Here is a 25,811-nt window from a genome sequence, read left to right as displayed (position 1 = left end):
TGCAATTTTGTACTCACAGAATCGTTGGTTTTTTAACACACTGTCACATTTAAACTTTATCTTGCAAACAATGTAAAAATTAAATTATATTTCAACTTTTAACTACTTGAATTTATAAATTTGTCAGGAGTGATATAAAGCTGTAAGATTTGCTTGCTATCAGGACCGGACTATATTTAGATGTTATTTACTAATTTATTTCAAATATACCTTATTGTGTTCCTGTTTTAATGAAATTAACGCGGAAATTCTATGAAATAAAATTATTTTGACATAATATTCGAAAGTCAAATCGGTAGACAATAACAGTCGTTTTAAATCATCGTCATGGAAACCAAGATCGTCCTCATGCTAACTAATTATATTGAAAGTTTGGTTTTGACAACCTTGTCAAAGAATTAATTTGTGTATTTATTTTCATATTAACTAAATTAATTTTGGTAATTTTTTAAAGACTCTTAGAAAAAATATTTTTCCTAACTCTTGCAGAAAGTCTCTTTTCCGCACTCTACTGCTTGCCGAACTCCCGCTTCGCGTCGTTCGGCAAACTGCAGTCGCGTGCGGAAAAGAATGACGCTCTGCACTTGTTAGGAAAATAACTATAACATGTTCTGGCGTCATACTTGATGGGAAATCATTTTTCCACCTACCTCTACCGAAAGTATACTTTTCCGGACCTGATTGTAGGGAGCAAAGTTGTACTTTTCCTCCCTAGGGAGGAAAATATTTTTCCTCCCTAGGGAGGAAAAGTAAAAGTGACGTCATGGTATTTCATTCATTAAATATAACTTATTGACGCCCTGTACAATTTCTATTTTCTATTACGTAAGTATCTATACATTTTAACATTTATTTAAAAACACTCTGTATTTTGCAGAATGGTAAAAAACAGTAAATTGTTATTCTGATTTAACAATGTTTACATTAATAATTTGACTTATATTTGACAGTTGACAGTTATATTGTACCTACTTGCTAGTTTTAGTTCTAATAAATTTTGTTGGTTAGTTACATAAATAAATTAAGTAAAAATGAAAAATGACTTGTTATTAATTTGAGGAAGGTGGAAAAACCATATGTATAACATGGGAGTAAAGTGCCTTTTCCTCCCTTGAATGATTACTGCCCTCCGCTACGCGTCGGGCAGTAAACTTCATTCTCGGGAGGAAAAGTAGCACTTTCCTCCCTTGTTATACAAATAGCTATTTAATTCTTGACATTTTCGAAAATGACCTATCAGCGGACACGTTGGCAACGGCAACTGGGATGCACAAATAAATGTACAAAGTAATGTCAAAATTAGGGAAAATATCTTTCAATCCACTTAGTGCAGTCACTGAAGGTTTTCACCTCCGATTTCGTTGAACCCCCATCGATTCTCATGAAAGTTGGTGAGTAGTTAGAGGATACCTAAAGGAACAAAGGTGACATGATGCCAACTTGCGCTTTTACCGTGGTGGTAAAATAATTTTTTTAAATTATATCATAAATCGATAGAGGGACAAATTCAAAGCAAAATTTGTTATACAAAGTTATTAATATAAATCAATACTTTTTGATTTATAAAGATCAAATATTTTATTTTTTCGTAAAAAATGCATGTTTTCAAGCTGTTTTTCACGTATAACTCAAAAATTATAAACTTTAACAAAAAAGTTATTATTACCAAAATTGAAGATAATAAAAAAGCTGAATACACTCCTCACTTAAAGAACTAAACTAATGTTAATTCAAAGTGTGTTATGGGTAATTGAATGTATATTTTTTTTCAACAAATATTCAGATCTAGGTATTCAAGCTGAAATAACAACGGGAAAACCATGCATTTTATAAAATATACCTGCTAAACACTTGTCAAAGTACTTCGAAGATCCTATCAAATGAGCTCCAGTAGAAGTTAATAGCATCACAATTAAGCAAGTTATGATGAAAATATGAGAACCCTTTGGAACTATTTAGGAAAAAGTGAAAAATAAAATATAAGTAGGTACGCCATTTCCACAAAAATTAAAATTTATAGTAATCCTTAGAAGAATTTTTTTATATTGGCATAAGTAATTATTTCAATAATTTTGAAGGTTTGGAATGCATATTTTTGAAAAACAGTTATAATTTTAAAAAATCATAAATTCTAAAATTATCGTGATTTTAATTACCTTTTGATACTTTAAAAATATTCAATATACGTCAAAAGGGATATATGTATAAACAAATTTTAGTTTTTTCTGAGTCAAATATTTTATATTTTTACTATTTCTGTAGGGTAAAAAATAACCGAGATAGAAACGTGTAAAGCTTAAATTTTGCTGCGAGAACCATGTAACCGGGGCCATTTAACCTTTTATTTTAAAAAAATAAGGGATTTAAAAGATTACTTTCAACGCGGTTTAATACCCATTAAAGTTGTTCTTTCAAATGGTTTTCAGGCAAACCTGGTATCGTAAATATTAACGGAGTTATTAAAAAAAACAACAACTTTTTTGGAAAAATTTTTAAAAGATAAATTATGAAAAATATTTTCTGCATAAATTTTAATGCTATCAACTTGTTCGGGGGCTCATTTGATAGATATTTCTAAGTACGTTGACAAATGTTTGATAATTTTATGTTATAAAATGCATCATTTTCCTGTTATTTAAGCTTGAATACTTAGATTTGGGTACTCACCGAAAAAAATATACATTCAATTACCTATAACTCACTTTTAGTTAACATTAAAAGGCTTTTCCACTAAGGAGTTTATTTAATTTTTTTATTAGCTTCAATTTTGGTAATAATAACATTTTTGTAAAATCTTAGTTTTTGAGTTATTTATGAAAAATCGGTTAAAAACGTGCATTTTTCTCACAAAAAATGAAAATCTTTAATCTTGAATCACTCAAAAAGTTTTGAATTATTTTAGTAACTTTATATAACAAATTCTGTTTAGAATTGGTTCATTTATCGAATTATGGGGTTATTTTTAATAAAATAATCCACTCCCAGGGTAAAAGTGCAAGTTGGCACCATGTCACTTTTGTTCCTTGAGATATCCTCTAACCACTCACCAATGTTCATGCAAATTGACCGAGGTTCAACGAAATCGGAGGTAATCGCTCATATCCACCTTCAATGACTGCACTACCTCTTATTTAAATAGTAAGATAAGTATGTCAATTGGTGATTTTATTGTGGTATCCAAATCACCCTTTAAGTGAATGCATTCATGTGTGAATGAAGTATCCTGGTCGTCTTTATTTTGTATCAGGTTTTCAGCTTCTTTAATAATCTCTTCATTACTCAATTTTGGCAAATATGTTAATAACACGAAAACGTTGATAAATAAGTCGATAAAATTCCAGACGTCTATTCAGGTCTCTTATCAGAGTGTCTATAATATAATATAGAATGTGTCGATCTTCATCTCATCACTAGATGAAACGTTTGGTTCATCATCGGCCCCTTGTCAAATTGAATTTTTCTTTTTCTCTTTCTTATTTCTTTATATGTTTTATTTGGGCACAATTTTTTGGCTTCCTTGCGGTAAAGTAATTTGAAAGAGCTTCATACCCTTTAATGACAGAACCCAGATCCATAATTTTTAAATAAAAATATTTTTTGTACAGTATTTTTGCCGCCCTCTCATAATGTGCCGCCCTAGGCAACTGCCTATATTGCCTAATGGATAAAACAGCCCTGTTCTTGCAGGATGGCTTTTAGAAGGCATGCATGTAATAATTTCGCATAATGTAATGTAACGTTCGGGATTTGATGTTGGCCACCTCTCAGTTTTTAAGTTATTACCGTTACACCATAAAAAAAACAGAGAATTCGCAGCATCGTAGCACTCTCAGGGAAAAAATATGCCGAAGATACATGGATGAGAGAGGTGTAGGTCGCGATCGCGGTCGCTACATCGATATCAAAACAAACCTTAATTTTCTTATGAGATCGCACATACCAAGGTTGTGTCATCCGTTCACTCTCGCGACCTTGCATCGCGGTTTACAGCCATGTCGATACCAAAATAGGATACGGAAAGTATTTTCGGTATGTTCTGCCCGTCATCGGTGTAAACCTCGACCGCGATCGCGACCTACACCCCGCTCATCCATATATCTTCGGCATATTTTTACCCTTACTTTTTTACCAAGAGAGCGGTTGTGGCTCTTGAAGCAGGCTCACATCCGATTGAAGGTTCATATGGCTTTTCTGATGCGCGATCTTACTTCCTGGTTTTTGGTCCAGTCTTCATTTAATACGGTGCCGCGATAGCTGTAGTGCATCACTCTTTCTACTGCGGTTTGTTTGACTTAATCTTGACCTGTTATCTTTTTATTAGTTATTATCACTGAGCATTGCCTTCCGTACGTTTATATGGAGTACATGTTATTGACTGTACTACGTGATTTTCTTCATAAGGAATTGTAGGTCTACTAGGTTGTCTGCAAATTCTATGATGTTATTCGCATGTCTGATGTTGTTTAGCCGGTATAAGTTTGGTAGAATGCCTTTTTCAGTTTCATGCAAAGTCTTGATACATATTCTTTCAGAGTAGAGATTAAAGATTAAAGTAGCAAAATACAGCATTTCATCGCTCTACTCATGTTTCACATATTCGGTGTATTCACCTTCAACTTTGAGATTATTTGCGGTCTCATTCGAATAAAGGTTTTTATTCGTTTTCAGATTATGGTTGTTAATTCCTGCTTCTTTAAGTATTTCCGTCTTCTTGGCATAATGTATACCACCAAACGGTTTCTCATAATCAAGCAGGTATGAGTATACGTCGCAATTAACGCCTCTGCATATTTGGAATAAGACTGAGAATAAAGCCTCTCTCATATCAACAGTATTTATGAACCCAAACTGGCTAAGGACAATTTGACTTTGACACAACTTCTAAATCCTCATATAGATTATCTTTAGTAACAATTTCTTCTTCGCATTCTTCGAATTCTGCGAATTCTTCGCATTTTTTGGCTTCTGGTTTTTTTGGAAGTGCAACAATCTCAGATGATGTTTCCGTCAGAATCGGTAAATATTTTAGAAATTTTGTCAGATAGCGGTACGAAAAGCTCTAGATCTTCATCCGTAATCTCCACCTCGGCATAACGCAAACCTAGCCAAAAGTGACCAAAGCCTTCTAATGGAAGCCAAGTCAGCAACGACGAAGAGGGCAATCAAAAAGCTCAGCCAAGAAATCAAAAGCATGAAAAATAGAGAAGCTTTTCAACAATCAGGCAGAGTAGAGAAATACCACACAAAATGCAGAAGCAACAGAAAAACGAGAGTCAGTACGAGTCCTCACAAATAATGGAAAGGCAGAGAATAAGGAGACAAACGGCATTCAAGGAGAAGACTTCATGAACGTAGATAATAGGAAACCCAAAAGAAAAAAAGAGATAAATTTTCACCACTGGAAACACTGTAGTTCAGACAAAGAAATCCATCATGGAGATACAACTCAGAAAATTAACTGTAATGGTGAAGAAGATATACAAGAAACCTTTAATAAAAATATGAGTATTTACCTTTAACTACATGTGCTGGAGTATTTAAAATATAAATATTTAAAAATTTAATTTTTGACTTTGTTTATCTATCTATTCTGTTATTGGAATGTGTTTTACAATTGGTTTTGGTTTTGATATTATCGGCGTTTTAAGAAGCTCGTAATTAACAGTTTATTATAATTTGTTGTTTCCGGTGGTGTACAAAATATGCCACGATTGTAGTAATGTAGGTACATTTTTCAATTGTTTTTAAAGTCATTATGGGACAGAATATATTTTTCTTTATAAACAATACTTTTCTCATGTAAAAAATCACATTCCAAAAAAAATTATTAGTAATTTTATTTTTCAAGGGATCAGATTCTGACGGAACTCCAAAAATTTGCTGACGCCGAATTATGTTTATAACAAACAACTAAGTGTATTTAAAAAAAAATAAACAAAATCGCTGATTTTAAGTGTATTCTCTTGTGGAGTATAAAGTACGGCACGCGTGTACTTATGTAATAACTTAAGGCGCGGGTAGTTAAAGGTTAACGAGATCAAAAAAAAATCTGCACATAGCCACGAAATAGAAGGTAATCAGAGAGAACAAGAATTTAAGAAATAGCAGAAACACTTTCATCCAAACGAAAATCTAAAAGATTACACAGGTTGCAAATTCTTATAAGATACAGCCATATAATATCTTATACCGCCAATATCACGAGTATGATCTCAAGCAAAAATGACAAAACACCTCTGTTAATATTTATAACAGAGGTGAATAAAGAAAACAGGGAGAATACTTTTTTATCTTTGTTGCAATCATCATCATCATCAGCTTCTCTCAATCCACTGCTGGACATAGGCCTCCCCTATTTGTCTCCAAAGTGTTCTATCTTGTGCTTTCTGCATCCAGTCTTTTGTTGTCTTTCGTAAGTCGCCTTGCCATCGTGTTGGTGGTCTTCCTCTGCTACGTTTATCGGCTCTTGGTCTCCATTCAACTAGTTTGCGTGTCTATCTTCCGTCCTTCATTCTGGCAACGTGTCCAGCCCATTTCCACTTTACGTTGCAGCTTCTTTCAATGAAGTCTATGACTTTGGTCTTAGCTCGTAGATCTTCGTTTCTAATCCTGTTTCGCAGAGTGGCCCCTATTATTGATCGCTCCATTCTCCTCTGCGCTATACTTAGTTTTTGTGCGTTTTTCTTTGTGAGCGATAATGTTTATGCACCATAGGTCATCACCGGTAGCACGCATTGGTCGAAAACCTTCATGTTAGTTGGAATGTCACTTTTAAAAATGTTCCTAAGAGCTCCGTATGCTGCCCATACTTGTATTATTCTTCTGGATACTTCGGTTGTTTGATTGTCCTTACTTATCTTAATTTCGTGACCCAGATATATATATTTGTCTACCAGTTCTATTTGTTCATTTTGTATTTCAATGTGTTTACTTGGTACTAAGTTCGTCATATATTTTGTTTTTGGTATATTCATTTTTAAACCTATTTTATGACATGCTGTTCTAAGTTCTTCCAACATTTCCTTTATTTGTCCCAAATCGTCTGCAATCAGGACTATATCGTCTGCGTAGCTTAAGTGGTGTAGCATCTCTCCTTCCACATTTATTCCTTTATCACCCCATTCGAGGGTTTTGATCGTTTTTTCTAGAGCCGATATGAAAAGTTTAGGTGACAACGTATCCCCTTGACAGATACCTCTTTCGATTTTTATTTGGTTGCTGTTAGCGTGTAGTTGTATCGAGCTTGTCGCATTTTGATATATTAAATATTAGCCTCGAATATCGGCTATCAATGCGGCTCTCGTTTAGTGCTTCTATAACGCTGTCGAGTTCTACTGAGTCAAATGCTTTGTGAAACCTACGAATGCTAAAACTAAGGGCTTGTTATATTCTATGGATTTTTCGATGAGCTGTTTTATTGTTTGGATACTTCGGTTGTTTGATTGTCCTTACTTATCTTAATTTCGTGACCCAGATATATATATTTGTCTACCAGTTCTATTTGTTCATTTTGTATTTCAATGTGTTTATTGGTACTAAGTTCGTCATATATTTTTTTTTTGTTATATTCATTTTTAAACCTATTTTATGACATGCTGTTCTAAGTTCTTCCAATATTTCCTTTATTTGTCCCAAATCGTCTGCAATCAGGACTATATCGTCTGCGTAGCTTAAGGGTGTAGCATCTCTCCTTCCACATTTATTCCTTTATCACCCCATTCGAGGGTTTTGATCGTTTTTTCTAGAGCCGATATGAAAAGTTTAGGTGACAACGTATCCCCTTGACAGATACCTCTTTCGATTTTTATTTGGTTGCTGTTAGCGTGTAGTTGTATCGAGCTTGTCGCATTTTTAATATATTAAATATTAGCCTCGAATATCGGCTATCAATGCGGCTCTCGTTTAGTGCTTCTATAACGCTGTCGAGTTCTACTGAGTCAAATGCTTTGTGAAATCTACGAATGCTAAAACTAAGGGCTTGTTATATTCTATGGATTTTTCGATGAGTTGTTTTATTGTTTGGAGGTTGTAACGATGAGTGCCATCGTTACGATATTATTATATTTATTCCTATAAGCCACCTAATAAGTATGCAACCAGTTATGCGTTCGTGCTTAGAACGGGTTACCTAGATTTGTGACCAAATATAATAGAAGGTTGGTACTACGCTTGGGGAATTCTGGTCTTAGCTTGTGGCTGTACGGCTTCCGACGGAGGGGCATGTCATATCGCCCATCGGAGAGGATTGTCACTTCAATTTTCAATCTGGTTGGATGAACAAGTAAATTTTTCCGTGGTCACTGTTTAAAGAATACAATATTTAGTTAAAATATTCATTTATTATAAGATTGGTTTATTTTGGAAGGAGCTATTTTTTGTTTTGGATTTGTGCGGTGAGAGGAAGAGTTTTATTTCCAAGTTTCCTTTTGGAAAACAGTGGGTAAGTCGGCTATTAAGTATTCTTGTAAAAAAAAAAACATGGTTCTCATTCTCAATACAATACTTATAGTAATATTATAATTGTTATTCTATGAATATAAAACATCAGGTCTTAACGAGTCAATCTCACTATCAAATTCACGTTTCTACAAGAAAAATTCTTTCAAATTAAATTTCCAGTTCAAAATAGTTTCTGAAGTAATGACACTTTTCATTTCCTTTTAGTATCTACGTCTATAAAGTAATCCCTTATTGCAATATATACATATCTTCTTGGTTCATATGTCCTTCCATTTCTTTACATTTCCATTTTTGTTCAAGGTTAATGACACTTACTTATAAATGTCAATAGCTCCTCTTTTTTCGGTAATTTTTTCTAGAAATTTTTATAAGGTTTTTATACCTTTCTTATATGCCCTGTTTTTTGTGTACTTAAGGAACACCAGCTAATAGGAGATTCTTATGCTTTTAGCCACGGAAGAAAATAAGAAGATGGAAAATTAAGTCAATCATACTTTAATTTGTTTTTTTGGAATACATAATCATTTTGGGGATATTTTGGATGGAATGTGGATGTTTTGTTTGGTTTTTGTGGAATAAAAGTTGAGTTTTCCGATACTGGGCAGCTACCTGCTTGCCGTACCTTCCTGTTGGTGTGGAGTACCTCCCTAGGGTTGGGAACCAGAGGATACCTTATTTGGCTCTCCCCTCATCATCTTCACCGAAGGTTGGAAGAAGCAATCCGCCTACTTTTTGTAGGGACAGGTTTTTATATAACTAAATTTGCATGTCAATTTGTTTTAATAATAACTTCCAATTTTACTATTTTTTTTCTCTTCGTATCAATAACTTTCAAATCACTCTAATAATAATATACCCTCATTGTTTTTTCTTAACCATAATTAACATAATATTCAATATTTTTCAACAATTTTTATTATATTTCACCCTTATTTAATTTATTTAAAATAGCCTGGGATTTATAAACCATATGTAAGATAATGTGCACAGTATCTAGGTCATATCCTATTTAATAATATTTATTCCAGTTGTCGGATGTTGTCACCTCCGATTAGATACGGTATTGTCAACCAATATTGTAACCCTCATTAATAATAAGTTGTTAAGGTAAATACCTATTCATACTAAATTCATTACATATTTTTTTTCTACTGTAAAACCTGCATTATCAACAGCAGTGTACTAGCCTAGTACGTCGGATAATTAGCTAGTGTAAAAATTGTATATAGGGTATATAGGTTTTTTTATTAAATGTGGTTGTACATACTTATATGTTTTATTATCCTACCATTTTAATAGTACCATTTTAATAGTATCAGTTAGGTACAGCAATATAGGTCACGTGGAGAAGAATTTATAAAATTCTTCCCTGGCGCTCAACACTACTTCTGAATATCTTCTTGGTCAGTAGTTCCCTTTCTTTTCATTACTCCTTATATTCATTTATTTTCTTTATCATTCCAGTATTTCATTAGGTACCGTCTTACTAGGGCGTGCAAATACGGCCTGATCCTTCCCTGAGCCCTACTGTTTAGTCTCTTCAATTTCCAGCTAGCCTATTTTGAGGAAACTTCCATAAATAAGTAATTATCCTTTAAAGCTATATCTATTCTGCCACAACAAAACCTCGTTTTTGTTACAATTGACGCTCGCCAACGTGGAGCCCGATTTTCAGTAAGACAGTACCTTTCTTTATTTTGTTGCTTATTGTAAATTTTTCTAGTAAGTATCTTTCTGGTTCATTGTTGTATATTTTGTAATTATATAGAGATATTTTTTTTGATTCCTTTTGTACGTTATTTGGAAAATACACTAGTGCACTTGTATTGCTGTATTGGTACTATTTTAATTTATTTAAAATAATAATTGTAAATCGTGAGTAGGATAATATTTGAACAGGTATATTGGTTGACATTTCGGTCTGGTCGGTTTGGTGATACCTGGATATTTATTTTGAAAAATTTTGAATGATTTATTTTTTTTTTGATATCTAGGTACATTACTACTTCTGATTTAGGTGCAGCCACAATATACTACAGTTAGTTAAATTTTTGCTTACCATACCTATATATAATTTATAAAGTTTTCATTTTTTTATATACATTTTCGTTTAAACAGTTACTTAAATTATTTTAAATATCTACCCCAAATATATATCTCGGTTATATTTGGTTTGTCGGTTTATTCGGTCGTTAGTTTAGCAGCTCGTCAGTTGAGCAGCTTGTTTAGTAGATTGTCGGTTAATTGGGTCGTTAGTTTATTGGGTTGGGTTCGGTTTGTCGTTGTTGGGTTGGGCTTATTGTTACTAAATTTTTCCTACCACCATGTGTACCTTTCAGCCAGAGCATTTATTAGTTAAGGAGGTAGATTATGAGTTGAGGATAAGAGAAATAGAGGTTGAAGAATCCGCTAAATGTGATAAAAAACGCAGTCTATTGCGTGGTGCTCTTAAACAAGAGCAAGGAAATAGGAGTTTCCGACAAATTTCAGCTGCAGCTATTCCTTTCCTGGAACAACAACAGGGAATAAATGAGACACTAGAGGATCTTACGCAAAAGATAAATAATTTTAGAGGGACTGTCCATGATAGCATGTATTCTAGATACATTTCACGTCTTGCTCATATCTCTGGTCGTGTCCACTTATTATGTTGCTCAGATGAGGAGCAACAACTTTACAAACGCTCTATGTCCATTAGGATTCTCAGTCTAGAAGGTGAACTCGATTCTCGAGTAAATCCTCTAGCCACGTCCACTCCTGTTTCTTCAATTCAAGCCTCTAATTCCTTGTTACATCCCAAGCCTGTGCAGGTACATAAGTGGGGAGTTTCGTTTTCTGGTGAAGGTCATTATGACCAAGTAATTTCATTTTTAGATAGGGTAGAATGTCTTCGTGTTTCGAGAGGTGTGAGTGAGGAAGATCTTTTTTCGGCTTCTGCCGAATTATTTACAGGCCATGCTTTTACGTGGTTTATGAACAACCGTGGTAGCTTTACCACTTGGACTGATTTGGCTCAGAAACTAAAATCTGACTTTCTGCCGTACTCTTTCCAAACTGATCTCTTAGACGAGATCAAGAACCGCAAGCAGAAACCGGGAGAATCAGTGACTATGTTTATTAACACCATGTTGGGTATGTGTAGTCGTTTAGATACTCCTTTAACAGATCATGCAAAAATAAAGATAATTTTAAAATGTTTGTTACCCTTTTACCATGCCCAATTGGCACTGGTTGATATAGCCACTATAGAAGACCTCACAGAAAAATGTAAACGCTTAGAGGAAACTCTATCTTGGTCTCTTACTTCCCCTACCACTTCGCAATTCAATTCTGGTCCTGTTGGTTTTAATTCTCAACCCTCAAGAAATCGTTCTTGGCAATCTAGACCCCATACACCGAATGTGTCTGTGACTACTTATTCTTTGTCTTGCTGGAATTGTCAGGTTGTTGGTCACACATTTCGGGATTGTACCAGACCCCAAACACGGATTTTCTGTCACGGTTGTGGTAGAGAAAATACGCTTAAACGTAACTGTTTTAAGTGTTCGGGAAACGAGCATGCAGAGGCTCGTACCCTGAGCGTTCCTCAAACAGCAACCCCATCAGGGAATATGACCGCAGCTGTAGACGAAGCTTCAGGTCCAATACCCGCCAGCAGCTCAAACACACCCTCTCAGGAAGGAAGAAACACTTCCAACCGGAGACCAGCACGCCAACCGAAATCAGGGAAAAAGTAATTGTTAGTAACACTTCAGTTGACTCGTACGGTTCGCTTGATCGTAGATTATCCCCTCCAGTATTAAGCTGGAATTTTAGTAATAAGCATAATCAAGACGAGGAAACAGTTCCAAATTCTATACCTGGTTGTACGTTTGTAAATAATAATAATATGTCTATGTTAATACCAGATAATTTTGAAAATAAATCAGATATTTTGGATTTTGATATAAATTCGTTATTAGTTAGGAAACATAATGATAACCGACCTTATCTTGAAATTGAAATTTTAGGACAATCTTGTTTAGCTCTATTAGATAGTGGTTCTAACATTTCTTTAATAGGTTCGAATTCGCTGAAATTGTTAGAAAACACGGATATTAATGTTATGCCTATTTCTTCTTTACAAGTCTCTACTGCAGATGGTGCTATCCAGTCAATTACAGGTAAATTTGACACAGAAATCCTAGTTGCCAATATTCGGAAAATGATTACATTTTATGTTATCCCTTCAATTAAAAATTCTATAATTCTTGGCATGGATTTCTTAAATGCATTTAATAGTACATTAAACTGTTCAGATTTTTCGTTATTTATATCTTCCTTTAATGTCGCAACTGTAAGTGCCATTCGTGAGTTCTCTAGTTTGTCTAGCTTAGAACAAAACCAGTTAGAGAATATTATCTCTAAATTTTCTTCTATCTCTTCCAAATACCAATTAGGCCGTACACATTTAATATCTCATACTATCGAAGTGAACACTTCAACTCCGTTTAGACAATATCAATATCCCATACCTCAGGCATGGCAAGCAGATTTAGGTAAAGAAATTGATTCGATGCTCTCTCTAAACATTATCGAACAGTCAAATTCTTCGTATTGTTCGCCGTTATGGATGACGAAGAAGAAGGATGGATCATTCCGAGTATGCTTCGATGGTCGCAAACTTAATAGTATCACTACTAATCGAGATGCTTATCCCATCCCTCGGATAGATATAATTCTTAGCAAACTTCAGAATGCCAAATATATCTCTTCGATCGATTTATCCAAAGCCTTCTTACAAATTCCGTTAAGCGAAGAGAGTAAGAAGTATACTGCTTTCGCTGTCAGTGGTAAAGGGTTATTTCAATTTGTCACAATGCCTTTCGGTCTAGTTTCAGCTCCACAAACAATGTGTCGTCTAATGGACTTGGTTATTGGTCCACAACTTGAACCATTTGTATTTTATTACTTAGATGACATTATAGTTGTTACTCCTGATTTTTCTTCACATATTGAGATATTAGAGAAGTTATTTTCACGCCTTAAAGAGGCTAATCTCACTGTTAATTTAGAGAAATGTAATTTTTGTCGTCCTAATTTGAAATTTCTAGGATATGTTGTTGATCATCAAGGTTTGAGAACAGACCCTGATAAAGTAACCGCTATTAAGGACTTCCCCATTCCTAAAACTACTACACAATTACGTAGGATCTTGGGCATGTGTGGTTACTATCGTCGATTTGTGCCTTCTTATTCTACTTTATTATCACCCCTTACTGACCTCCTTAAGAATAGGAAAAAGGGCCAGACTATCACCTGGACTCCTGAAGCCGATGATGCTTTTCATCGCATTAAGGAAGCTCTTACCAGTGCTCCGGTCATGACTTCACCTGATTTCAGTGAACACTTTTACCTCATGACGGATTGTTCAAACACCGCTTCAGGTGGCGTACTCTTTCAGATGAAAGATGGTTCTGAACACCCCATAGCATATACTAGTAAGAAGCTTAATAAGGCTCAGAAAAATTATTCCACTACAGAGCGTGAACTCCTTGCTATTATTCATGGCTTGGAGGCTTTCCGCTACTATTTAGAAGGTCGTAAGTGTACCCTTATTACTGATCATAGTTCTTTACTCTGGATGCATTCTATGCGTAACCCATCCCAACGTTTGTCTCGATGGATTTGTAAGTTGTCAGCCTTTGATTATAATATCGTCCATCGTAAAGCAAATGGGGTTGTAGTAGCTGATGCTTTGTCTCGAACGTTTGATGTCAATCTTCTTGACTTATCCACTTTAGTTCCGGATGCATGGTATCAGAAAATGTTGGAAAAGGTTACCCAAGAACCTGATCAGTATCCTGACTTTAAAGTAGAAAATAATATCCTTTATAAGCATGTTGTTAGTTCAGTGGAAGCTTTGTCTAATATGTCTGATTGGAAAATTGTCGTCCCAACAGCAAACAGGGAAGAAATTCTTCGTACTTTTCATGATAATGTGACATCTGGTCATTTCGGTTCCTATAAAATATTTAGTAGGATAGCAGAATTATATTATTGGCCTGGCATGCGCAACTATATTAAGAAATATATATCTAGATGCAAAGTTTGTGCTACTTGCAAGCCAAGTACTATGCCACAAGCTGGATTAATGGGTACTTTTAGGAACATTGACTTCCCATGGCAGATGATATCCATGGATCTGATTGGACCATATCCTCGTAGCTACAATGGCTATACCTATTGTTTGGTGGTTGTGGACTACTTTACAAAATTTCCACTAGTTTTTCCTCTTCGGAATGCCACTGTCCCTGCCATTGTGAAATATTTGGAGGAACAAGTCTTTTTGTTGTTTGGTGTTCCCCAAATTGTGTCTTGTGACAATGGTCCTCAATTTGTGTCTAAGGCTTTTAAAGACCTTCTAACTAAATACAAAGTTCAGAAGATCTTTTATAATGCTGCATACCATCCGCAAGCTAATCATAGTGAGCGAGTGAACCGCAGTATTGTAACAGCCCTTAGATCATACACATATCCAGATCACAGAGCTTGGGACCAGTATATTCACTCAATAGCTCAAGCCATAAGAACTTCGGTCCATGAAGTTACTCAATGTTCTCCAGCTTATTTAAATTTTGGTAGGAATATTGCTTTGTCTGGTGATTATTTTGGTTTAATTTCGGACAATTCCACAAATCTCCCTCAGATCTCTGAGAAGCTTCATCGTTTAGATGATATTCAGACTTTGCCTCCAATATTTGCAGACATCAGAAAGAAGTTAAAATCTTCTTACCTTAAGTCACAGAGTCAATACAATTTGAGGAAAAGAGATTTGCGATTCTTTGTTGGTGATCGGGTATTAAAACGTAATTTTGTTAAGTCAAGTAAAGGTGATGCTATTTCTGCCAAATTTTGTCAGAAATATGTCCCATGTGTTGTCAGTAAAGTAATCTCTCCTTTAATATATGAATTAAAAGATACTTCGTCCAACCGAAAGCTTGGTCGATTTCATATAAAGGACTTATTACCAGATAATACTGTCAACGACTTAGAAACTTCGTCATCAGAAGAAGAAGATTAACTTAACAATATTGATCAAGTTAATTCCTCTTTCTAAACTTTAGAAATACTCGATTGTTCAATGAATAGGTTAACGATTGGATTTTGATTTTAGTCACCAGATGGGGACTCTATGTTTTATCTATTATAGTAATCTTTCTAGCTTTCCATATTCTATGTATCTGAGATGTCATTAGATTATTATTGAGATTTAGCTTAGTTTGGCTTAATATTGAACTGGTATGGAACTGTTAACACCTTGTATGTGATTATGCTTATATATGTCATCACTTGTAGATTAGTGTATCTACATAATAGGTTTAGATTAGGATTATCTCGTTTTGTATTTGATTTTGTAGTTTCTACTGGAAAGTTATTTCAATGCTTAGCATGATTCCTTGGTACATTAGCTTTTTTTTGTCTAAAGAAGTCATTGTGATATTTGTTTGGGTAAATGCAATTTTAGTATACAGTGTGATTCCAAAGTCATACTTCATGTGTCCAAATTTTGATAAAGTTAATTGAGATTAAATTTATGACAAAGACTATGAAACCATTTCATTATTTATTGTAGTGAACATTTCTTAGGAAAGTGGTTTGCCTAGCTTGGCTATGCAAATACGTGGGTTCGAGACTTGTTGCTTATCGACTGTGCACCTGATAGGAAGCAGATTTCATTGCTCACAGTTGTCTAGTTCCAAGCCATACCTCAATTAGTTCAGATGCTGAATCTATATGATAGAATGTTTAATCATCATTTTAATCATGCACTAGGCATTCTTATTCGATTTTCAGTTTACATTCATTCTGAAGAAACTTAGTCTTAACTTGTATGTTTATCTATCCTTCTTAAGTTTTACTATTTTATTATTCTGATAATGATGGTAACTTCTTTACTATATTGAAATATTGTAGCGTTTGTATTCACCGAGGGATTATTTTGTTCAAGCATCATCTTTCCGAGGAACTAAATTTTTTTTTGTTCATATGTACCTTAGGGTCAGGATCAATATCCTGTTCTCTGTGAGTAACTAGGGAACATTTTCTTAATCTGCAGTTTCTTTAGAAATTGATTTACCTGTTCTCTAGTATTTCCATAATTGGATTTATTTATAAGAGTTATTAATATGTGACTTCTTGAATTCTTTCATGAGAGATGACTTCGAAATATTGGTTAGCTTCTTCTGGCCATTCTTATCAATCTGTTGTAGCTATAGCTATAGTTAGAGAATCCCAGAGTAAGCTAACTTCTGTTAGGTCAACTATTCGATTAGTTACCCTTAGATAGATCTCCCATTGAATCTGATACAGATCTGATGATCAGTTGAGTTAGGGTCATGGTAACAAATATGTAATCATCATTAGTACATTTAGCGCTAAGTGTAGCATTGCTCAATTAAATCTGCCTGATTGTTCCACCTTGGATATGCTTCCCTATAAATCTGTTGTCCACTGTCGGATCAATTTAGGATAAAAGTCTTGCTACAATAAATTTTCCCCTTTCTTGTTAATGACTCTTATATTTAGGTTAGGTTATACTGTGGTCTATTTTTTTTGCATGTTGAGAATTGGCTACGAGATTTCTACGGACTGTTCACTTTGGATATGCTCTATTTAAATCTGTTGTCCATCGATAGAACAGTTTGTACTACTCGTCCCATTCGACATTTTTTTGATTAGAATTTATCTGAATTATGAAATTTAGCAAAGGGTTATAATAAACCTTAACTAGGTATGTTGGTACCATATGTGATATATTGGTCATTAAGACAACCCCATTTACATGACTCATAATTTGCGGTTAGGTATAATCGATCGAGTCAGCTGTAAGTGTGAGTAAGTTAGTCGTCGTATAGGTTATATTAAGTTTTGTATTCGAATATTGTGGTTATGGTGTTCTTGTTGACTATAATTTGGGGTTTTATATAAATCTACTAAATCAACTGGAACACAATTTGGTCTTTAGGATATATATCAGAGGACTGGTCCTACGAGTTTGGACGATGTCCTACGATAGGTTAGTTTAGAGTAGTGAAGTAATCATAGGTTCGCACTATATTTTTGCTATTTGGTTTGTTCACGCCTGTGTTGGATCCCACAGCGTGTGATTTTTCTCTATGAATACTTGCATTGAGTATTTATAAGTATATATGGAAAAAAATTGTTCCTAAGATCAATTTTTTTTTCCGAGTAATGGGGGAATGTAACGATGAGTGCCATCGTTACGATATTATTATATTTATTCCTATAAGCCACCTAATAAGTATGCAACCAGTTATGCGTTCGTGCTTAGAACGGGTTACCTAGATTTGTGACCAAATATAATAGAAGGTTGGTACTACGCTTGGGGAATTCTGGTCTTAGCTTGTGGCTGTACGGCTTCCGACGGAGGGGCATGTCATATCGCCCATCGGAGAGGATTGTCACTTCAATTTTCAATCTAGTTGGATGAACAAGTAAATTTTTCCGTGGTCACTGTTTAAAGAATACAATATTTAGTTAAAATATTCATTTATTATAAGATTGGTTTATTTTGGAAGGAGCTATTTTTTGTTTTGGATTTGTGCGGTGAGAGGAAGAGTTTTATTTCCAAGTTTCCTTTTGGAAAACAGTGGGTAAGTCGGCTATTAAGTATTCTTGTAAAAAAAAAAAACATGGTTCTCATTCTCAATACAATACTTATAGTAATATTATAATTGTTATTCTATGAATATAAAACATCAGGTCTTAACGAGTCAATCTCACTATCAAATTCACGTTTCTACAAGAAAAATTCTTTCAAATTAAATTTCCAGTTCAAAATAGTTTCTGAAGTAATGACACTTTTCATTTCCTTTTAGTATCTACGTCTATAAAGTAATCCCTTATTGCAATATATACATATCTTCTTGGTTCATATGTCCTTCCATTTCTTTACATTTCCATTTTTGTTCAAGGTTAATGACACTTACTTATAAATGTCAATAGCTCCTCTTTTTTCGGTAATTTTTTCTAGAAATTTTTATAAGGTTTTTATACCTTTCTTATATGCCCTGTTTTTTTGTGTACTTAAGGAACACCAGCTAATAGGAGATTCTTATGCTTTTAGCCACGGAAGAAAATAAGAAGATGGAAAATTAAGTCAATCATACTTTAATTTGTTTTTTTGGAATACATAATCATTTTGGGGATATTTTGGATGGAATGTGGATGTTTTGTTTGGTTTTTGTGGAATAAAAGTTGAGTTTTCCGATACTGGGCAGCTACCTGCTTGCCGTACCTTCCTGTTGGTGTGGAGTACCTCCCTAGGGTTGGGAACCAGAGGATACCTTATTTGGCTCTCCCCTCATCATCTTCACCGAAGGTTGGAAGAAGCAATCCGCCTACTTTTTGTAGGGACAGGTTTTTATATAACTAAATTTGCATGTCAATTTGTTTTAATAATAACTTCCAATTTTACTATTTTTTTTCTCTTCGTATCAATAACTTTCAAATCACTCTAATAATAATATACCCTCATTGTTTTTTCTTAACCATAATTAACATAATATTCAATATTTTTCAACAATTTTTATTATATTTCACCCTTATTTAATTTATTTAAAATAGCCTGGGATTTATAAACCATATGTAAGATAATGTGCACAGTATCTAGGTCATATCCTATTTAATAATATTTATTCCAGTTGTCGGATGTTGTCACCTCCGATTAGATACGGTATTGTCAACCAATATTGTAACCCTCATTAATAATAAGTTGTTAAGGTAAATACCTATTCATACTAAATTCATTACATATTTTTTTTCTACTGTAAAACCTGCATTATCAACAGCAGTGTACTAGCCTAGTACGTCGGATAATTAGCTAGTGTAAAAATTGTATATAGGGTATATAGGTTTTTTTATTAAATGTGGTTGTACATACTTATATGTTTTATTATCCTACCATTTTAATAGTACCATTTTAATAGTATCAGTTAGGTACAGCAATATAGGTCACGTGGAGAAGAATTTATAAAATTCTTCCCTGGCGCTCAACACTACTTCTGAATATCTTCTTGGTCAGTAGTTCCCTTTCTTTTCATTACTCCTTATATTCATTTATTTTCTTTATCATTCCAGTATTTCATTAGGTACCGTCTTACTAGGGCGTGCAAATACGGCCTGATCCTTCCCTGAGCCCTACTGTTTAGTCTCTTCAATTTCCAGCTAGCCTATTTTGAGGAAACTTCCATAAATAAGTAATTATCCTTTAAAGCTATATCTATTCTGCCACAACAAAACCTCGTTTTTGTTACAAGGTGATCGTTGGTTCCAAAGTTTGCTCTGAATCCAGCTTGATCTCTACTTTGATATAGGTCTAATGTCTTGTCTAATCTTGTAAACAACACAAACATAACTTTCAACGAAAACATAGATGCACTAAACCAACGTATTACACAAGCCTTTGGAGAAAGCATGAGTAAACACTGTCCAAGAAATAAAAACGAAGAAAAACCTAGTACTGACACCAGGAATTTAATGAAACAAGGAAATCTTATTACAGAAAGAAATGATCCAAATGGAGAGCAAAAGAGAGAGATAAACAGAGAAGTCAAGAAAGCAATAAGAAAAGACTTAAGAAAGTATAATACACTAAAAATCGAACAAACCATAGAAAATAATAAAGGCCTAAAGAGTCTGCGAAGAAAACTAAATAATGGAAAAAGTCAGATTATTAAATTAAAAAATAAAAAGGGCGAAATAACAACAAATAGAGAGGATCATTTAACAATAGTAGAAGACTTCTATGGAGAACTTTATAAAAGCAGACGGATGAACCAAACACACCTAAAAGATGCAATAAGCAAAACAGTATTAAATCAAGGCTCTGAACTCATGCCAGAAATAACTCTCAGTGAAATTAGACAAGCGATGAATAAAATGAAATCCAATAAATTACCAGGAGACGATGGAATAGTGATCGAGGCTGTTAAGAATGACGGTGAACCTCTAATGAGAAAAATAAAATATTTCTGTAATCTATATTTGACAAAGAAATCCATACCATCTGAATGGAATAGAGCCAAAACAATTTTTCTGCACAAAAAAGGAGAAAAAACTGATTTTAAAAATAACCCACCAATCAGTCTGTTAAACCATCTTTATAAACTTTTCACGAGAGTAATCACCACAAGATTAGACTTTGTTGTAAGCTATACCATTAATCCATGCCGTTCATAATATAAATTTATTAAACTTAGTTAGTTTTCCTTTTCTCATAAAGTTGTAGCAGCATCTGACTTTTTCCTTAATGACTTCATTATATTATATGCTTAATTTATTTTAAGATGTGAAATTATTAAATACTCTAATTATAATATAATCGTAACCCTTTTGTCATCGCCTATGGTTTCACTCACACACATAAAAGCCAACTCGGAAAACTTCGCTAAATGTAAGAAGTTAACAACACGTGACGCACTATGCAAAAGTCTGTTTTTAATGAAATGTCTAATGCATGACTAAGTTCAAGCAATGCATGACTAAGTTCAAGCTCACAAGTTTTCGCAAAATTCTCTTGTCATAATCAACTATCAGCAATTTTATTGCATAAGTGCATTTAGAGCAGAAACTTTGAGTTTGGTTTGAGCTGATTTTGATGGGGGTTATTATAAATTATGAATAAACTTTCGAAGTGGATTTCGTGGTTTTGTTATAAGTATGATGAAGAGAAAAGTTAAGACAAATCAGTCCTGTCCCTGGATGCAGATTATTGTTCTTGGGAAATTTTAACAAGTATTTAATATTTTCTGAGGGCATGCAGATCACTTATGGCTTCTATATTACTTTAAAAATAAGTTACGGAATTTTAATGTGTTTCTTTTTTGGAACGAAATACACGTCCAAAATTAGAAAGTTCCACAAAAGTCAATTTGTGTATTTATTACACAGGGTGTCCCATAAGTAGCGGAACGGTCGAATATTTAGCGAAATGAACATTGGATCGAAAAACTGAAAAATAGGTGTTCAATAATTTTCAAAAATCTATCCAATGACACCAAACACGACCCCCCCCACTGCACCCCCTGGAGGTGTGGTGGGAGGTAACTTTAAAATCTTAAATGAAAATCTCCAGTTTTTATTACAGATTTGGATTCCTTGCGTAAAAGTGAGTAACATTTATTCGAAACATTTTTTCGAATTGTGGATAGATGGCGCTATAATAGGAAAAAACTGATTTATCGTGATACCATAAGTAAATTAGACAAACGATCTAATATCTCCAGAAATGCACTTTCAAATGAAAAGCAAAAAAGTACGTGTTTAATATTTTTTAAAAGTCTATCGAATAACACCAAACAAGACCCTCCGCAACACATCCTGGAGATGGGGTGGGGGGTAACTTTAAAATTTTAAATAAGAACACCCATTTTTATTGTAGATTTGTGTTCCTCGTGAAAAAATAAGAAACATTTATTCGAAACATTTTTTAGAATTCTTGATAGATGGCGCTATAATCGTAACAATACGATTTATTAGCACCATCTATCGGCAATTCTAAAAAATGTTTCAAATAAATGTTACTTCTTTTTTTAATCAGGAATACAAATCTGTAATAAAACATGGGGGTTCCTTTTTAAGATTTTAGAGTTACCCCCCACCACACCTCCAGGGTATGGAGCGGGGGGTCGTGTTTGGCGTCATTCGATAGGTTTGTGAAAAATATTAAGTGTGTAGACCTTTTCTATAATTTACGTATGGTATCATGATAAATTGCTTTTTTCGATTATAGCGCCATCTATCCGTAATTCGAAAAAATGTTTTGAATAAAAATTGCTTATTCTTATGTAAAAAATCTAAATCTGCAATAAAAAATGGGAGTTGCCATTTAATATTTTAAAGTTACCCTCCACCCCAACTCCAGGGGGTGGATTGTGGGGTCCTGTTTGGTGTCATTCGATAAATTTTTGAAAACTATTGAACACTTATTTTTCAGTTTTTCGATCCGATGTTTATTTCGCGAAATATTCGACCGTTCCGCTAGTTTTGGGACACCCTATATCAGATAAAAAATGTTTAATAACCTATTCTGATTAGAATTGTATAAGTATAAACTACATTTATATCTACAAGCGCATTCTGTTAAGAGAAGTGTAGATGATTTTACAGTGATGAGCGCGCGAATAACCGGCAAAATACCGCAAAAGATGGAAAACATAACATGTGAAATAAAAGAAGTAAAACTAGTAAAGGTGTAAAATTATCGATAGGAACCTATAAATTTACGTTACATTACATACGTTCCCACATTTAGACGTATCGGAGGAGGAGTATGACAACTGTCACTGTGACAGGAGAATTTTATAAAATACTCCTATCACAGACGTCTAAAGGTGGGAAACTATGTAACGTATTGATAATTTATACGTTTATATCGATAATTTCCACCTCTACTAGTTTCATCTCTTTTTTTTCACAATGTAATATGTTTTCCATCTTTTGCGTTATTTTGCCGGTTTTAGAGATTTTTTATCACGTGCTCTGTCCAATCAGATTATTACTATACTGTGAATAAATTTTAAATATTATGTATTTTGTTTCTGTCTAATTCCAACAATTTTATTAGTTTTAACAACTGTCACATTTAAGAGAAAGGACCATAATAAACTTTTAGTTCTGTATCTAATGTCAAATTGTCACGATGACAATACAAATCGCCAATTTTAAGCGCTCGACTGTAATTCGGTAATTTCATGAACAAAACTGTGTTTAGAAATAATAATTTTAACTAATCTTATATTGATGTCTTCGTCTGAATAGTTACTGTTCACTTTGAGAAGTTCAAAAACATTAATTGTGGTAAAAATGTCACAAAATGTTTATTTAAAAATACCTGAATTTTGTATATTTGTCATTCGGCAATAGTCACTCGAGCTTTACGGGCTCTCGTATCTATTGCCAGACAACAAGTTTTCGAAAAATTGTCGTACTATTTTTAATTTATTCTCTCTCTCTCTCTCTCTCTCTCCCTCTCTCTCTCTCTCTCTCTCTCTCTCTCTCTCTCTCTCTCTCTCTCCCTCTCTCTCTCTCTCTCTCTCTATCTATCTATCTATCTATCTCTCTCTCTCTCTCTCTCTCTCTCTCTCTCTCTCTCTCTCTCTCTCTCTCTCTCTCTCTCTCTCCTGTTATATTAATGTTCATAATTTTCAAAATCTATTCTTGTTAAGAATTTACGCAAGAGCTCGCTAATATTGGTGGTGTTTGTAATTATTAATTGCATATACAGTGACGAGCTCGCTAATAACCGGCAAAATAGCGCAAAAGATGGAAAGCATAACACATTGTAAAGTAAAGGGAGATGAAACTAGTAGAGGTGGAAATTGTCAAAATAAACGTATAAATTAACATTACATTACATAGTTTTCCACTTTTAGACGTATCGGAGGAGTATGACAACTCTCATGGTGACGAGAATTTTATAAAATACTCCTGTCACAGACGTCTAAAGGTCGAGAATCATGTAATGTAATGTTAATTTATACGTTTATATCGATAATTTTCACCTCTACAAGTTTCATCTCTTTTCATTTCACAACATATTATGTTTTTCATCTTTTGCGTTATTTTGCCGTTTATTCTGAAAACTAATCAAACGGCAAACTAACTAAACTTCATTTGAACTATCTGGAAAGCAACTGTCATATTATCGTCCATGCTCTTTTGCATTTTTTTTAAATCGCGGAAGATTAGAAATATTTTGTATTTTAAATCTTTCTGCAGCTACTAAATATTCTTTTGAATTTGTACTCTCCGGGATCGGTAAAAAATAAGCTTAATTTGGTTGTATTATGTTGGACTAGTGATGTGGGTCGATAATATTCTTGAAAATATTTTTGGGGGAAATATTCTCGCTGGTATTTTCTCAAAATGCTTTTAGCAGTATAGTTTACACGCGGTTTTACCCGGTTGCACGTTGACTACGAATACCGACATTTACCGAGAAAACTGACTAAGGGGGATCAAAAGAGGTATCGATTTGGAAATGTTTGTATGAGAATAATTAATGAAAGAGGTACTGTTGTCTTCAGAAATGTTAGAACTATATACTGTAAAAATTTCAGAAAAAAAGATCAAAATTGAACGGAGTTGTAGCGAGGTAAAGGCAAAAAAACGTGATTTTTTTTATTTTTAGGGTAAAATTTTAATTTTGACAAAGTTCCCTCACAAAAAATTCAAAATAAACCTCATTTTCGTTTTCAGCACCATCAAAAACATACAGTATAACTAAAATTGGCCATTCATCTCTCTGTGGTCAGTACTTGGTCATGTTGGGGGTGCCTGCTGCTCGCCTAATTGTTTGCGACGCTTGAAAATAATTTTCAATTGCTATAAATTTCAATTATTTCAAAGTTATGAATTTTTTAAAATAAAAGGTGCAGATTCGTGAATTGCAAAGTTTAATCGCAAAAATTAAGGGACAACATTTAAAATTGATCTATTTGATCACGTTTTTGTTAAACTATAGGGTCCAAAGAAGTTTTTTGGGGAGCTTTAGATCTAGATGTGTAAGAGAGTAAAAAAGTTTTAATTTTAAGAAAAACGTGATATATTTTTTTTTTATTTTTATCGTAAAATTGCGATTTTGACAATGTCCCGCCACCTAAAATTTAAAAGAAACTCCATTCTTGTTTTCAGCACCATAAAAAACATAAGCAAGACCAAAATTAGCCATTCGGTACCCATGATTAGTACATATCACGAAAAATTAGCGATGTTTTGGGGATGTTTAAAAGTTGGTTTAAAAGTTGCACCATTTGCTTTCTATAAAACATTATGATCTAAAGCTTTGCAGAAAACTTATTTGTACTCTATGTTTTAACAAGAACGTAATTATAAATATAAATTTAAAATTTTGTCAACTTTTGCGATTAAAAACTTTGCAGTTCACGAATTACTTTTAAAAAATTCATAACTTTTATTATAATAAGACTAATAGCTTGAAACTGGTACCATTGTCTTAAGAAAGGTGAGCAACACATACTGTACAATGTTTGGAAAACAATAGAACGGACCAGAGTTGTAGCGGGTTAAACGCAAAAAAACGTGATTTAATTTTTTTTATTTTTAGGGTAAAATTGCGATTTTGACAATATTCCCCCACCTAAAATTTAGAATAAATTTCATTTTTGTTTTCAGCACCATCAAAAACCTAACATAAGACCAAAATTAGGCATTCATTGCCCATGGTCAGTATCTCGAAAAATAAGCGTTATTTTGGGGAGTTCTAATCTTGATATTAAAAGTTGCACTATTTGTTTTTCTATATACATTTTGTTCTAGAACTTTCC

At 33.7% G+C, this 25,811-nt stretch overlaps 1 protein-coding gene across 1 annotated transcript; it reads left to right on the top strand.

Annotated features, from left to right (window-relative positions):
- The first annotated feature begins 8,028 nt into the window (after positions 1–8,028).
- LOC126885058 (uncharacterized) lies at positions 8,029–12,197 on the top strand. Its single transcript, XM_050651488.1, has 2 exons — positions 8,029–8,440; positions 8,912–12,197. Exon 2 carries the CDS (start codon positions 10,785–10,787, stop codon positions 12,195–12,197), a length of 1,413 nt encoding a protein of 470 aa, XP_050507445.1. The 5' UTR covers positions 8,029–8,440; positions 8,912–10,784.
- The last annotated feature ends 13,614 nt before the right edge of the window (positions 12,198–25,811 follow it).

The sequence above is a fragment of the Diabrotica virgifera genome, chromosome 5 (genome assembly GCF_917563875.1).
Source record: "Diabrotica virgifera virgifera chromosome 5, PGI_DIABVI_V3a".
Taxonomy (NCBI): domain Eukaryota; kingdom Metazoa; phylum Arthropoda; class Insecta; order Coleoptera; family Chrysomelidae; genus Diabrotica; species Diabrotica virgifera.
This window is presented reverse-complemented; position numbering and strand designations above follow the sequence as displayed.

What these genes read in the sequence shown, in the direction of transcription:
- LOC126885058 (XM_050651488.1), top strand. Translation starts at nt 10,785, where the DNA reads ATGTGTACCTTTCAGCCAGAGCATTTATTAGTTAAGGAGGTAGATTAT.